The sequence below is a fragment of the Mytilus trossulus genome, chromosome 3, assembly GCF_036588685.1.
Source record: "Mytilus trossulus isolate FHL-02 chromosome 3, PNRI_Mtr1.1.1.hap1, whole genome shotgun sequence".
Lineage (NCBI taxonomy): Eukaryota > Metazoa > Mollusca > Bivalvia > Mytilida > Mytilidae > Mytilus > Mytilus trossulus.
In genome coordinates, this window is record NC_086375.1 from 13,913,044 (window position 1) to 13,928,406 (window position 15,363).

The 15,363-nt window shown below is 30.6% G+C and overlaps 1 protein-coding gene across 1 annotated transcript; it reads left to right on the forward strand.

Annotated features, from left to right (window-relative positions):
• Window positions 1–159: 159 nt before the first annotated feature.
• Window positions 160–8,852, forward strand: LOC134710202 (menin-like). Its single transcript, XM_063570438.1, has 6 exons — window positions 160–578; window positions 1,484–1,636; window positions 3,712–3,896; window positions 4,770–4,810; window positions 5,953–6,177; window positions 7,208–8,852. Exons 1-6 carry the CDS (start codon window positions 170–172, stop codon window positions 8,298–8,300), a joined length of 2,106 nt encoding a protein of 701 aa, XP_063426508.1. The 5' UTR covers window positions 160–169; the 3' UTR covers window positions 8,301–8,852.
• The last annotated feature ends 6,511 nt before the right edge of the window (window positions 8,853–15,363 follow it).

A 15,363-nucleotide genomic window follows, 5' to 3' on the forward strand; every position in this document is an offset into this window, starting at 1 on the left:
GAAATTTTATTTAAAAACAAAGCAATGACAACCTAAAATACAATAAAACTTAGATAAGAAAAATATTAAAGCATGAATATTTTTGACAATATCTTAATAAAACTCCTTAAATAAATAATTATGCAAAAATGCAGATTTAAAGGCTAAAATATTATTTTCCTAATGCAAGATGGCGGGATTACGAGAAATCGAAAAACAATTCTTTCCCCTTCAAAAAATACAAGATGTCATTGACTTATTTAAACATGAACTGAAAGATAATGAACCTAACTTAACATTAATGTCAATTGTGCTTGGAGTAATTGAAAATATTTTGACTGTCAACCGAGCGGTATCTAGTGATGCTGACAAATCCAACACGCTGGAGCCCATTTTCCCTGTTATTGAATTATCGACCATTGAAGCACTGTACACTAAATTTGTGACGCATATTAAAAGATCAGTTGACAAAACAAAATTTCCTGACAAATTTGCTACCAGAGAACTTGTGAAAATTGTCTCGGATGTGGTTTGGTGTTGTTTATCAAAGAGTTTCAAAGACAGAGCTCATCTCCAATCACTTTACAGTTTCTTAACTGGTATACTTATTAACAAGTTTATACATCTCTACATGTAGTTTTATTTATCTTGTTCATAAACAATTTGACACAGGACTTTCAGTGACCGTAACCCTTTTGTTATGGTCATAATTTACATCTTCTATCATGTCTATATTAAAACATCACTGTCATCAATCTACAATCACAAATACAGAATAAAATCCAACCATATTTTCTGTTCATATATATGACATCCTTTATAAAATATTTAATATTGTTGTTTAATACCCATATTTCTAAGAATCAGATTCTAATGAGGAGTAAAACATCCAATTATGAAGACATGGTATGATTGCAAGTGAATCAACTATTCATCAAAAACGAAGGAAGAGTTAGTTTATATCAGTTATACTATGCTGTCAACTAATGTGACTGGTCTAAGAATCTAAGTAATCTGTATGGAGTAGCATAGAATTCTAAGACTCCTAACATTTTCAGTGTAAAATCAGGACATTTTTATATAAATAAATCTTATTATTATATAAAAAAACATCTTGAAGGCTACTTGTTCCCCTCATTTAATTCTAGGACATGCTCAATTTAGGTACACATCAACCATAACAATATTATTGTACCATGTGTACCAGATGCTTATTTCACCAATTATGTTTCCATCAATGTATGCATTTTAATCTGCAATTAACACACACACATGTATACATGGTATTTATAGAGTACAATAGAATGAATAGAATATACAAATGTATGTATATATGTAGTCTCCTTTTCTTATGATAATAAGGTTAACAATCTCTTTATAGGTAGTGATGTAAATATACGAAACACTAAAACAGATTATTAATAAAAAAAAATATTTTAAGAATGGTTGACATTTGATGTCTGAATGTTTTATAAACTGTATGTACTTTTTTTTTCTCTTGCAGGAAACAAGCTTGACTGTTTTGGTGTGGCTTTTGCAGTAGTTGCTGCCTTCCAGATATTAGAATACAATGACGTACATTTATCTTTATCAGAAGACCATGCTTGGGTTGTGTTTGGTGAAGATTTAAAAGAAACTGCTGAAGTCACATGGCATGGTAATAGGTCAAGTTTAAACTCATGATTTTGCTGCATCTTTTGCAAAAATATATATGGATTTTTGTTGGGCATGCTCTCAAAAGGATTGACAACTCCACTAGCAAAATACCATGGTATTTTAGATTTATCAATATATTTAAGATTTCAGTGTTCTCCCCAGGATTTTTTGAAGGCGCAAAATTCAAGGGCGCGTAACTCTTTTTTTTTTAGATTGAACTTGTGTGATCTGAAGCAATCAGTTATAAATCATGACATGCTGTATGAGTAAAAATGTTTTGTGTTATGTGTTTAATAATGCAGAGTATAAAGTACAAGAATGTATATGAAATAAAATGATTTTAAACACAAAAGTTATTCATATTAATTATAAAAGAAGTCAAAATATAAATATTCATCTCTATACTCTCTGCTCCTTCTAGGGATTATATTGTTTCAAAATAGTGTTATTTTGTTGTACAGTCTGTTCCTCAATTTTGCCTTTATCCTCTTTTGATAGGGTTGAAAACCCCCTCTTACAACAAATGTACAATAAATTTTGCTTATACCCCCTTTAACATATATAAGCTATGAGAAACTCAGACAGCCATGTTATTGAAACCAGAGACAGGTGCTTGCTGTTATCACTTGCTAACACTTTAGCTCGGTTGGTAGGAGAAGCAATGACATCTGCTCATACTGTCAGTGTAGAGGAAGGTGTATTCCCCCTTTTATTAGAAGTCATTTGATTGAGAGAAAAAACCTACTTCCATCATCTGCCTTTAGCTTAGAAGTCAACCCTTTGTTATTAGCAGAGAACATGTTCATTCAGAATTAATAAAATTGTTTACGGTTAAGATACTTGGTATACATAATACAACTTTTTAAAACAAAAATGTTTTAATGAACAGCCGACTAGTTTCCGTAGTTTGACATTACTCCTTCCGTGTGTTTTATTCTTAAAACCTATCTTTGGCAGGTAAATATAAACGAAACTTTACAAATTCGTTAAAGTTAAAAGCATTGAAATTATTTTCTAGTGACATTATACAGAAGCTGCAGCAAATCCGTACCCGGCCGTGTTGATTGTCACATATTTCCCGACGAACGGATTTACGATCGATGTTCAATGATCATTTTATTTTTAGAAACACAAGTTTGAGACGAATTTACCTTGCAAGCAACTTTTTCTCACTTTCTATTTAAATAAATAACTCCTAGTTATCTTAAATCGAAGTTTTTTTTTTTTTTTCATCTACAAATACTCTCATTCATAATTTTCATCGTAAATATCTTTATCCATGTGTATTCAAATTTATCACGTGTAATCAGCGCGTTCATTGGTCGTGTTAAAATAGATTCTTCTTCTCGACCAATGAAAAAATCCGTTATTTAAATGGTCAAGTGATCACACACACGATGCGAAAATACAATGTATTTGCGATCTATATTTTTAATTTCTGCACTGCAGTTTTTATTTGTTTTAATTTTATTCTACACATGTCTATCTTTTTAATAATCATTTACGCTATTACATGAAAACATAGTCCGATAAGGCTAAGATAAGCGTGGCCCAGGTAAAACTTGTTCAGACTTCAGTATCAGTTATTGCGTAACACTGACTGACCTCTCAGCGGTGATCAGCAACTTGTCAATTTTAACCAATATTTATAATGAAAATGTGAAAATTAACACGCTGCGGGATCAAGTATTAAGGGACAACGGCCAATTAAGACGCTGCGGGATCTACGGAAATATTATGAAGGCGCTGCGGCACCGCAGTGTCATATCGGCCTGGGGAGAACACTGGATTTACCTTGTTACTTGTATATGGTGTTTCTAACAACATAAATAAACTTCCCCTTTCGAAAACATACATGTGGATAATAGCAATACCTGATCCTATTCTGTATTAACTAGATAAGGCTTTAACCAATATTATTTTAGTTCGCAGGTTATATTTCGACAATAAAATATTTAGCACAGCAACTTGTTTTACTTTTCAACCTGTCAATGAATTGTATTTTTCATTGGTTCATTGTGTTGGAGTCATGTGCCGATGTGAAATGATGAATTAATAAGAAATTTCTATATTAAGGGAAAGGAAATGAAGATAAAAGAGGCCAGCCAATCACAGCTAGTGTTGTAGAAAAGAGTTGGTTGTATTTAAATGGACAGCCAGTTATATGTAACAGACACATGGAAGTGGCAGCCATTGTTAGTGGAATTAATCCATCCATAAATTTGACTGTGGATAGTGTGGAGATGGGATCATTACAACAGGTACTGTGGATTCATTGTAAGATACCAATTAAAGTGGATTTGATGGGTATATGTGAACCACGAAATGAAATATTCAACCAGTGACAAATTTTCTATAGGCTTAAATTCAAACTTCAGCAAAACAATGAATTTCAAATATCCACTAGCATGCAAGTTTTCCCTTATCCATGAAAATTGGCTAACACACACCAAATAAATGAATCCACAGTATAACAGATAGCAATTTAAACAACAACAAAAAACGATTGCTGTGGATTCATTTATTTTCGTGGACAACAACTTTCTGGACTAACGAAAACTTGCATTTATATGCATGTTTAATTTCTTGGTTTTATCCAAGCTTGCATAAAATCTTATTCATAATTTATAATTCTTTGAACATTTCAATTTGAGGTTCACCACAACCAACAACATTAATTAAACCCACAAAAATTGGTATCAAATAAAAATGAAATGGGAAATATGTCTAAAGTCAACAACCCGACCAAAGAGCAGAAAACAGCAGAAGGCCACCATCGAACAAATAATAATGAGTGTATAGTTTCAATTCTGAAGATATATTTTCTTTTACCAACTGGGCTGAATTTTCTCTTTATCTTTGTTTGAAAATGAAAGCATTAAAACTTTTATATGATTGTCCCTTTTATTACACAGGACAGAGAAAATATTGATTTCCTTTGATTTAAAAGGGGGATATTTGCCAATACCATTGTTATTTTGACTGAGTTAGGACATAGACATATAGTCATGCAATAACTTTTGAACACACAACCTTATTCCTGGATAGAACCATCTTTTATACCAGGACTATTGCTGAACTTTACGTACTTCATGAATATTTAAAAACAAATTAAAATGGTTGTATCATTGCAGGAACTTTTGTGGCTGTTGTATGATTTGGGCCATTTATCAAAGTAAGTTTACTCCTCAATATGTGTCGAAAAATTATGCTTCAAATAAAAAATGGAATGGGGGGATCATCATTGAAACAGCAACCAAACTAGAGATATAAATCTATGATTCTTGAACAATGAGTAAACTCTTCTTCAAAAAATAAACTCTTCTTAAAAATAATAAAATCTTCATTTCCAAAGAAATGCAAGGAGGAATATAACAACTTGATGAAAGACCAAAAACCTACAACCAATAAGGAAACATTTTAATATCAGAATGAAAATCAAGCACACATTCAATTTTTCTTTAATGTATCTTTTGTAAATTAATGTGTATTTTTTTTGTTGAAAAAAAACATTTCATTATAAGCTTGCGAAATCAAATAGAATGTAAAAATTGACATTTTCATTATAAAAGAAAACTGTAATCTGATCTGTTGTTACATAGATTATGCAATAGATTATAGATATTAAATTAGATGTAAGCAAAAGACCTAAAAAAAAAAAAGACATTAACCTTTGGTACTAAGTAACTTTCATTCATGTAATAAATACTGTCAATTTTTTTGATTATTTTCAATTTTTTTTCCTAATGTAGATAAAATGAAACTAAAGTTTTATCTTAAAATTCATAAGTAAATAATGTTAAAAAAAATTATGAACGAATAACTTTGAATGTTTGTAACCATCTTTTGTGCTTCTATGAATAACAACATGTATTAAAAATCCCATTTATATAGAAAAACCTACTAATATTTTATCAATATGGAATAACACTTATTATTCCATATTGCTAAAACTATTTATATGAAAAGAAGAAGATGTGGTAAGATTGCGAATTAGACACCAGTGACCAAATTAGGTAGAAGTTAGCAACTATAGGGCACTGAATGTTATTCAACAATGAGCAAAACTCATAATGCATAGCAAGCTATAAAAGGATCTGGAAATGACAAATTTGAAGAAAAAAATAAACAAACTCCTTTCCACTGGTACCCAGTAGCTTTTATAGGTAATTTTGGAGACTTCAAAAAATAAATGCAACTATAGGTCACTGTACATTATTCAACATAATCTAAACTCATACCTCATTGTATACTTATAAAAAAAAGGTCCCAAAATAACTATTGTGAAAAATTAAACATATCAATTTTTTTCTACAGATACCCAATGGCTTTAGGTAATCTGGGTGACTTAGAAGAGATCTCACCAACACCTGGGAGGCCGCCTCCTGTGGACATTTTTGAGGAATCAATCCAGTCATCTAAAGTTCATTACAATAATCAACACGTTTATCCATATACCTATCTTGGAGGCTACCATTACAGAAAACAGAATTATAAACAAGCATTAAAAGCATGGGCAGAAGCAACTAATGCAGTGAAAAAGTAAGTATTTTGTTTAAAAGCTGGTGACTCACTGTGGATATTGTTGTTTACTCAGTGTTATCCTCAGGGTGGAATAATTTTTGTGGATGTTTTCATTATTGCCAAAATTATGGCGGGACAGGTTTTGCAAAAAATGAAAAGTCGCATTTTGAATTTTGATATCATTATTTGTATTCACAATAATTTAACTCTCATTTTTGTTGATCGTTTAACAATCACGATATTGAGTGCATACAAAAAAAATATAATCCTGAATATGCATGAAATAATAACACTTTATCAGTTGTACAAGAAATGAATGTCTTTGTATAAATGATCAGCTATTGATATACAGCATCATGCAATTTTTTTAAAATTCAAAATTTTTCATAAGAAGATATAAATTTTGTTCATTGCTGATAGAACCATGTTAACAATTTTCAAATTATAAAAGAGGGATGTATCTATTTCCTTAACCCTTTTTTTTTGCATACTTGATTCGCATAGGATTTTTTTTGATAAAATGCTGAACTTATGATTTGAAGTATTAAAGCATTGTGAAAAACAACTATTTCATCAAATAAATTTAAGTCAAATATTCCTATGATATTCCTTTTCATATTGGATACAAACTTTATTAAGTCAACTGCAGACACTTTGTAGTCGAAGTGTTTCAACTGAGGTACTACACAGGCGTCAAAAGGCGTCATTATGGAATAAAGGGGGTGGCGTCAAAAGGCGTCATTATGGAGGAAAGGGTTAAAATTATAAATGTAGCTTTTTCATAGAAACTTCATATTTTGAATTGAGAATAATATATGGCTTGTTATTGTGGTATTGTGTGTATTATTAAAAACAGCTATGGGGGTAAATTTTTATGAGTTTTCAATTAAAATTCACAAGTTTATAAAAGCAAAAGCATCTACATATGTAGTTGTTTACATCCCCAGTTTTTGTTCTAGGGTAATAGATGTCTCTTTAGTCATCATACCTCGTCTCATTCTATTTATATCTTACGGTCACCCTTATTAATTTATAATTTATTTTACAGTTTTAATTACAATCGAGAAGATGAAGAAATTTACAAAGAATTTCTAGAAGTGGGCAATGATTTAATACCAACAATGATGAAGCATGTAGCCAGTGAAAATGCTTCCCGTATTCACCAAACATCAATATCATATGATCCTGACTGCTACGCCGACTTTCTTAGATTCTATGACGGAATTTGTGAATGGGAAGAGGACAGTAAAACACCTGTCCTCCACATAACATGGGCAAAACAGCTGGTGAATTCTCTAGCTAAATTTGATCCCACAGTTAGAAAATTGATTCATCTGATAAGTGAGGATGGCGAAGAGTCATCCTCTTCATCTGAATCGGACGAGGAATCGGAAGAAGAGAGAGAAATCATCCAAGATGAAAATAGAAATCAAAAGAAAAAAGTTAAAGCAAAGAAAGGTAAAACTCATGACAAAGAAAAATCAGACAAAATAAATGGGCAAGCAGAAGACTCTCAAATCAAATCTATGTCTGATATTGAAGCCATGGTCTCTAAAGTTGATGATGATTTACACACAGAACCTAATCCCAATATAGAGGCATTAGCTCAAGCATGCGGTGATTCAATACTTAATCCTGAGTATCTCCTTGGAAACGGCGAACCTTTTACAGCTGTTAGTACAACATCTGTTGTCACAGCATCGTCAGACACAAGGGTTGATTTACAGGAATTCTTGAGCACCAAGTCCAATGGATCTCCTTTCATGGGTATGTCAGTTGACGCCATGCTTAAGGCAGAAAGTCCATCAGATATGATGATGTATAAAAAAGAACAGCAGTTTACAAACGGAGTTATTACCCCTGTCTCACCGAATAGTCCCGTACCTGTCAGTTCTCATGAAAGTCCCATTCCTGAGCCTGAACCAGAGCCAATGGAAGAAAAAGTTATTTTTGAACCAGTAACTTTATGTCTGAAAAGTCATAAAATGTTGGCATTGCGTAAAATTTTCTCCTCGGAAAAGTGTAACTACAGTGCAATACAACTTCAACTTACGGCACAATCACAAGTACATTTCAAAAATCATAAAAGGAGCACGGAAGGTGACCTAGCAATGGCAAGGAAACGTCAACGACGAGAATAAATGGTCCAATTAGTTATTATTGTTAATGTTTATTTTGTTTTGAGATTGTAGCTTTAGTTAGTTAGGAACCATTTCAAAATTTGACATTTTGGTTTTAATTGACATAAGGGTGTTTTTCGCTAACCATGTCTACTTTTTCCAATGAAAAGTGTACAAATGCAAAGATTTAATGTAAACATCATGAACATATTAAACTGAACAACTGAAAATTAGAAATATTCCTATTTTATGATCATTAGAAACAACTGTCAAATTTTGAAATGATCCCTGCGATTATTTTTTGTTGTAAATATTTTTAATTTAAATTCCATGGCCGTCTTTCTTTATTTTTTACTGCCTGTTTAAGTTGATGTATAGATTGCATTCCAAGTTAATTTATTTATGACTGAATCAAATTTGATCAAACAATATTTTTTTTACACAAAATAGCTATTGTAGCCATTTTTAATTGCTTTTTTTTTAAGTTATTTGTTTGTTTTTTTATAGTTATAATACTTGTTTTTCTAAAAATTTCTAAGAACTTTCCTGTTTATTAACTTTATTAACTAGACCTTTTTCACGTTTCTATTTTACTCTTTACAGGTAGTGTGATAGGACCAAAGTAATGTTTCCGTATGTTTTGTGTCCGTTCACTCTAAGGTATTTGATGGTCCAAGGTCAAACACAAAAATTATTACAGAAATTCTCATGAAAATCAATTTATAAGAAGTTTTAAGAGGATTTGAAAGTGAGTCATTTTATCACCCCAAAAAAAAAATTGAAATGAAATGAAATTTTGAACAACAAAAAAATGGATTTGGATGTTGAAAATAAAATAAATGGCTTATTTAAGTTTATGTAAGATTTTTTCACATTTTTCTGCAGAGGCCTCAGTGGCATGCAAGTATTTCATCTACTTTATCACTACCCTGTCAATACTGTGATTGTGAATTTGAGCTCTGCATGTTGTAGGTGTGATCGGTTCCAATCTCTTTTGCCTTATTTGCTACGAAAGGTTAGTGGTTGTCCTCAGACACACTGCATCATCAAATAAAAAAATGGCTGCCATGAAATAGCCAATAATCTTCAAAGTGGCATTAAACAAGAAAAATCAATCAATCAATATATTTTGTGCATCTTTTTTTAACCTGGTCTGCCTGTGACATTTTAAGAATTTAATTTGCAATACAAATACATACATACACTGTTAAATAAGGATGATTTCAATACTTATAGAAACATAAATAGGGCATTTGATTCTTGAGTGACAGTTTACCTTAGATGATTGAATATCTTTGTGACAGGCATATGTCAAAGTCTTTTCTTACCAGATAGTATTCTGAATATTTAGGGCAAATATTATTTTATTGTTTTGAGTGGCCAATAAAAACAAATGAATGTATTTCAACAATGTTTTAGAAATTTGTTTTGAAAAAAAATTAAAAATGTGTTGATTTTTTTCCACAGAGTTTGCAATAAAAGAAATCAAATAGAATGAAGGTAAAATTTCAGATCCTGAAACCAAATAATTTTGAGGCTGAAAGCAGGAAGATCACAAAAGGACAACCATATGCCCCCATCAGTTACTAAATAATCAAAGTTTGAATAATATTTTCAATTTTAGTTTTAAAAATGTTTTATTGAATCATAAAATTTGCTCTTTGAAAAAAAAAACATGTTCAAGGAAAGGAAATCATAGTTAATTTGGAAATCAGAATCATATGAGTGGCAGCAATTAGGAATTGACCTTATATTAGTGCACATATACATATACATGTATAAGCCTTTGATTAAAAATACAAAATAATAAGTTTTCAAACAGTTACATGATTTTTTCAACACAAAATAGGTCAACTGATATTCATTTGCCTCTATTACAGAACCTACCTTTTGTAATTAATATTAAATTGTTCTCGTCCAGAATATACATGAAATATTTGCCACTGGGTTTTAGGCAACCCACTATCTATCAATCAATCAATCATCTTTCATTATATATATATATTTAGAAAATTAGAAAATTGGGGAAAAGAAATTGCTGTAAAGTTGTCTAGAAAGGGTTAAACGTGAAATAAAGTTTGGGTAAAATTCAGTTGGTTTACAGTATTATTTGATAGTCATGTTTAGGTTCTCTAGATTTCTGTTATCCTTTTATTGAAGTATTAAAAATGTGGGGTATGATGAAAAAGTATAAAAATAGAAAATGTGGTGTGATTGCAAATGAGACAACTTTCCACAAAAAAGAGTTGTTTCGGAAATGTTTTTTTTATGGGCACTGGGAGATACTTATGATTAATAATTATGCTGTTGTATTTTAAGGAGTTTTAAGAATCATAAAATTTTATATTGTGGTTGGTTGGGGTTATAAACCCCCCATTAATTAATGGAAGAGCCCTAAGAATTTTGAATTTTTATGATGTACATTTTTATTGAAGAACAAAAGTGTTATTTATATTTAATTTAGCATAATTTCAAGTTGTAATTTTAGTCCTTGAAAGCATCTATATATAGTGCTATATTTTTGTTTTAATGAAATTTTTAATGGCAATGTGTTTATATCTATGTTTTATAGTCATCCACAATGTGTTCTTACTTAAATGCAATTGTGTTAGATCTCTTTTGTGTAAAAGTTATCATTGTATATAAAATCACTCATAATTGTACATATATGTAAATATTATTGTGACATCATTGAATAGTGTTTTGAATAAGTGATTTATCTGGAATGAAAGCATTTTTTGTATGAAAGTTTCTTTCGGAACCTTCCACTGTGTCAATGAAGTAGAAAAATCATACTCATTTTATCATCTAACTGTTATCGATACCGGTATTATCACATTCTATCATACTGTATTTTACATGTAAATTCAGAAATTTCTCTGTGAATTTATTATTGCTATTGTTAAACAGTAACAAAAATGTACTGCGTAGATCATTACAATTTGCTGCATAGAAATAGCACTTTCAAAATTTTGAATGTAAATTTTATTTTTGTAAAATCTAACCCATTTCAATTTTTCACAAATATTTCAAAATTTTCAGTAGGTAGACATAATTTTGTTTGTTTTATCTGTTACTTAAAATTGAGAAATTATTGCAACATTTTTATTCATGCAAACAATGTGATTGAGTGTGGGTCTCATTGGGGTATGAGCTTGACGCGGGATTTTCGATTTTTTTGTAAGTGTGACACGTGAAATTACACACAAATTATTGTGTCTTAAAAACGGGAAATGAGGTCTAGCCGGACCTGGGAAATGACAAAAAAATGAGAATTGGTTATGTACATAGTGTAAGCGTGATACTGAAATCTAACAAAACAGTAAGCGGGATCTGGGATTGGAACCCCCCAATGAGACCCCTTGACTGACGATCACTGTAATAAAAACTTGTATTCTGATATCTTCTGATATCTAATACATGAAATCTCAATGATTAATCTCATATTTGTCCATTCTTTAAAATCGGAATAATGAATGCACATAATAACTTCTAAATTTACAGTATTGTATTGTATGTCCTGCCTTTAAGTTTATCTTGTGTGTACATTCTGAATTCGTTAAAGTTTTGCATTACTATATAAGTCTAGTTTCCCTGTTATTGGTATACATCAGACTCGAGTCTCCTCGTACAGAACAATAATGATAAAATAACATGTGTGTGATTTTAACCTATATTTAGAAGTGACTTGTGAAGTTTCTGTAAGGCCAATTAATAAAAAGTAAAAAAACTGTGCACATATTAATGTTATTTCTTCACTTCATTCAAGACTTATTAAAATTTGTTTTTTTCTTACAGTGGAACTCGTCTTTATGGACCACCTTTTCAGAGTTTCCGTCATGAAAAAGAGGTTTATATTTAATAACAAGTATTCTTAAGATGAAAAGGAATTTTGACAAAAGAATGGTCTTTCAAACATAGTTCGTCTCCTCTGAATGGTCTTTTTTACCTATATTTTCTGTCACAAGCACAGATGTCATTTAAATGATACTAAACAGTACATTTAGTAGTGGTTCTCTCGGTTGCATTAGAAGGCAGATAACAGTGCTCTATTTAAAGATTTGGGGGCATAAATATTTTAATTTTGTTCGCATACATATATATTTACTGACTACTAATGTGTTTCCAGTTAAATCAATTTGGGGAAAATTGTCAATCTATGCCTGTAAATCTTCAAAAACAACACTGTTAACTCCAAATCCATAATTTTCTCAGATACAATATTCTGTATTCTGCTTTGGATTTGATTGAAGCTTGGGCATCTGTCAGACCCATCGTCTTCACGTTTACTTTTTATAGTTTAGAAAATATTGGTTAAAGGTTGTTAAGATTTTCTGATATGACTATATTGAAATATGATATGGTCATTTTATTTTTCCCAAACAAAACAAATTTGTGCTTGTTCTACTGTACATTACTTTTTAGGAAAATTATTTTAATAAAAAATATGTTATTATGTATTTGTACAAATAAGTGTGTGTTAAATCATGTTCTTTTTAATAATAATTGTATTTTAGCTGTTAATGTTCTTGTTCTGTTATTGGATTGTACATTTCTTTGTTAGCTTATTCTAAACTAATTGTTATCATTGGTGCATCATTGTATGTTTTTAAATTGTTTGTACTTGTTCATCTTTAGATGCACATTTTATAATTGATATCTTTTTTGCATATATGCACAGGCTAGTGAATTTCTATCCACATTAAATGGTTTAAAAGAAATGTACTTAGTATAACGTTAACATTACACAATTGTAATTTTTAAATCATTTATGGATAGAAATTAAAGGAACTGATATATCTGATTTAAATCAAAGCTTTGACACAGGGTTTGTATTTTAATTGGATTGGAAAAAAAAGTGGTTTAATAGAACACTTGTAATCATTTGGTTTTTGCCACTGAAACAACTGTGTGGTGCATCTGTTAATTTTAGGGATGAATTGAGAGTAAATTTAGTGCTTGGGGAGGGGTATTTGAGGTTTTCAATAACAAAAAAATATAAAAAGAAGATACCGGGTAATTACCATTGAATTTTTTTTTTAAATGAAATAGGGAAAATTATTGCGGCAAAGTTTCTGAGCTGTTCGTATATTTTTTTTGAAAGCATTTTAAGTGCTTTTGGAGACGTAAATTAAACTATTTGTTCAAAAACTTGTATAACAACAAAAGAAAAATTTCAAAGTTTGTTTAATTGCAGAGAGATAAAAATTATTGAAATTTCTTTTAAAAAATATCAGAGTAAACAGAGAGATACAATAACCTGAGATACACACCTGATAATGATAAAATATTTTCCTTGTTATGTTTCTGAAAATTGTAAATTCTTTTCATTGTCTGTTACATAATTATGAATCTTATTTTAGGTACACACCTTAAAATGATAAGTTTATTTGTTATGTATGTAATTTAAGTAAACAGTTGAAAATGATAAATTCTTAACTTTGTGACGTATGTTATTTAGGTACACATCTGAAAAATTATAAATTCTTTTTCTTTGTTATGTGTGTAATTTTTGGTACACAGCTAAAATAATAAATTCTTTTCTTTTTCAGTTATGTATGTAATTTTATTTACACATCTGAAAATGGTTTATTTCTTTGTAATGTCTATTATGTAAATGTATGTAAATTTAGGTACACACCTGAAAAGCACCTCTGTCAGGCTTGATACACGTCTGATAAAGTTTTTTATATAAATTCTGTGATTTAGATGATATTTTCTTACTTTCATTCAGTAACAAGTGCTAAGAACTGTAAATATTTGTGCATTGTTATTTTATTGTTAATTCGCACATGTTGGTGCCGTCCCAATTGTTGTTATTGTTACGACATGCAATAGCTTTGATGAGTGATTAAAGGGGAGGTAACTTCTTCAGGCAGCTAGTACAAGCAGTTGTATGTAAATATTGTTATTAGCCATTTTGTTGTCATGTGATTTTTGTCTTAGTGCAAGATAAAGTGTGATGGTATCAACTTAATATTTTGTTATTTATTTGCCTTAAATTTCACCAGACCCACCTCGGGGGTCTTGTGGTAATGTGTCTGTTTCCAGTTCAAGAGATTGAGGTTTCTAAACCAGGCCAGGCCTTGCGGTCATAAAACGTTGGAGTCAGTTTTTTGTACTCGTACTAAAAAAATCAACCAATAAAAATGCTGGATTTCATGTTTTGAGCATGATTTTTGTGCTCCAAGCACTGAGCAAAGTTTTATGACTTCAACCCCAGATGAAAAAAAATACTTAAAATTAGTATATCTGTTCCCTTTATGCAGACGTCATTCAGGAATAAGAGCAGACACTGGTCAGATCTGTATCAGAGTGTACCAGTAGGTTGACAATTCTTCCTGTGGGCTGTTCGTAATTGAAGAAGCTTGTTAAAAATCTGGTACAAAGCATAACATGTTCTCATCCTGGATATTCATTTAATTTGCCACTGGACATCAAATAGCCATCCATCAATCATATTCACCATTGGTAAACATACTAGAAAATGTAGGAAGACCTAGGTATTTACATTATTTATTGTCTGATCTGTGATGATCTAAGCAAAGTTCATAAACTGTTACACCTTTATTGAAGAATATAAGAAATGTGGTATGATTGAAAATGAGAAGGAAAAAAATATATAGCAAAATGATTTACGAAAAAAGATATGACAGACATGAACTAAAACAAAACATGTTTTCTAAACAAAGAAGCTGCTGAGAAACAAGATTACTGCTGTCTCCTTGCATAGTTGTCTATGTCAACTGGATGCTTTATGTCTAGTATACAAATACCTTAGATTACAAAGTTTCCATCTGTCAAATGTCCATTGTCCTTGACCTCATTTTCATGGTTTAGCCATTGCTTGAAAAAATATTTAGTTTATTGGTCATGTGAATTTCTCACATATAAATACTATGAGGGATAGGATAATATTTGGTATATGGGTTATTTGTGATACCTGCATGTCTGTCAGACAGAGTTCACCTGACCTTAACCTCATTTCATGGATCAATGATCAAGGTTAAGGTTACATGATTAAGTCTTTTTCTTGAATGCTATATATACTAGTAAGCAGTAAGCCAACAAGTTATATGTGGTC

Coding starts and splice junctions, on each gene's coding strand:
- LOC134710202 (XM_063570438.1), top strand. CDS start 170: ATGGCGGGATTACGAGAAATCGAAAAACAATTCTTTCCCCTTCAAAAA. Junction 579..1,483: donor ACTTTACAGTTTCTTAACTG/GTATACTTATTA, acceptor TTTCTCTTGCAG/GAAACAAGCTTGACTGTTTT. Junction 3,897..4,769: donor AGATGGGATCATTACAACAG/GTACTGTGGATT, acceptor GTATCATTGCAG/GAACTTTTGTGGCTGTTGTA.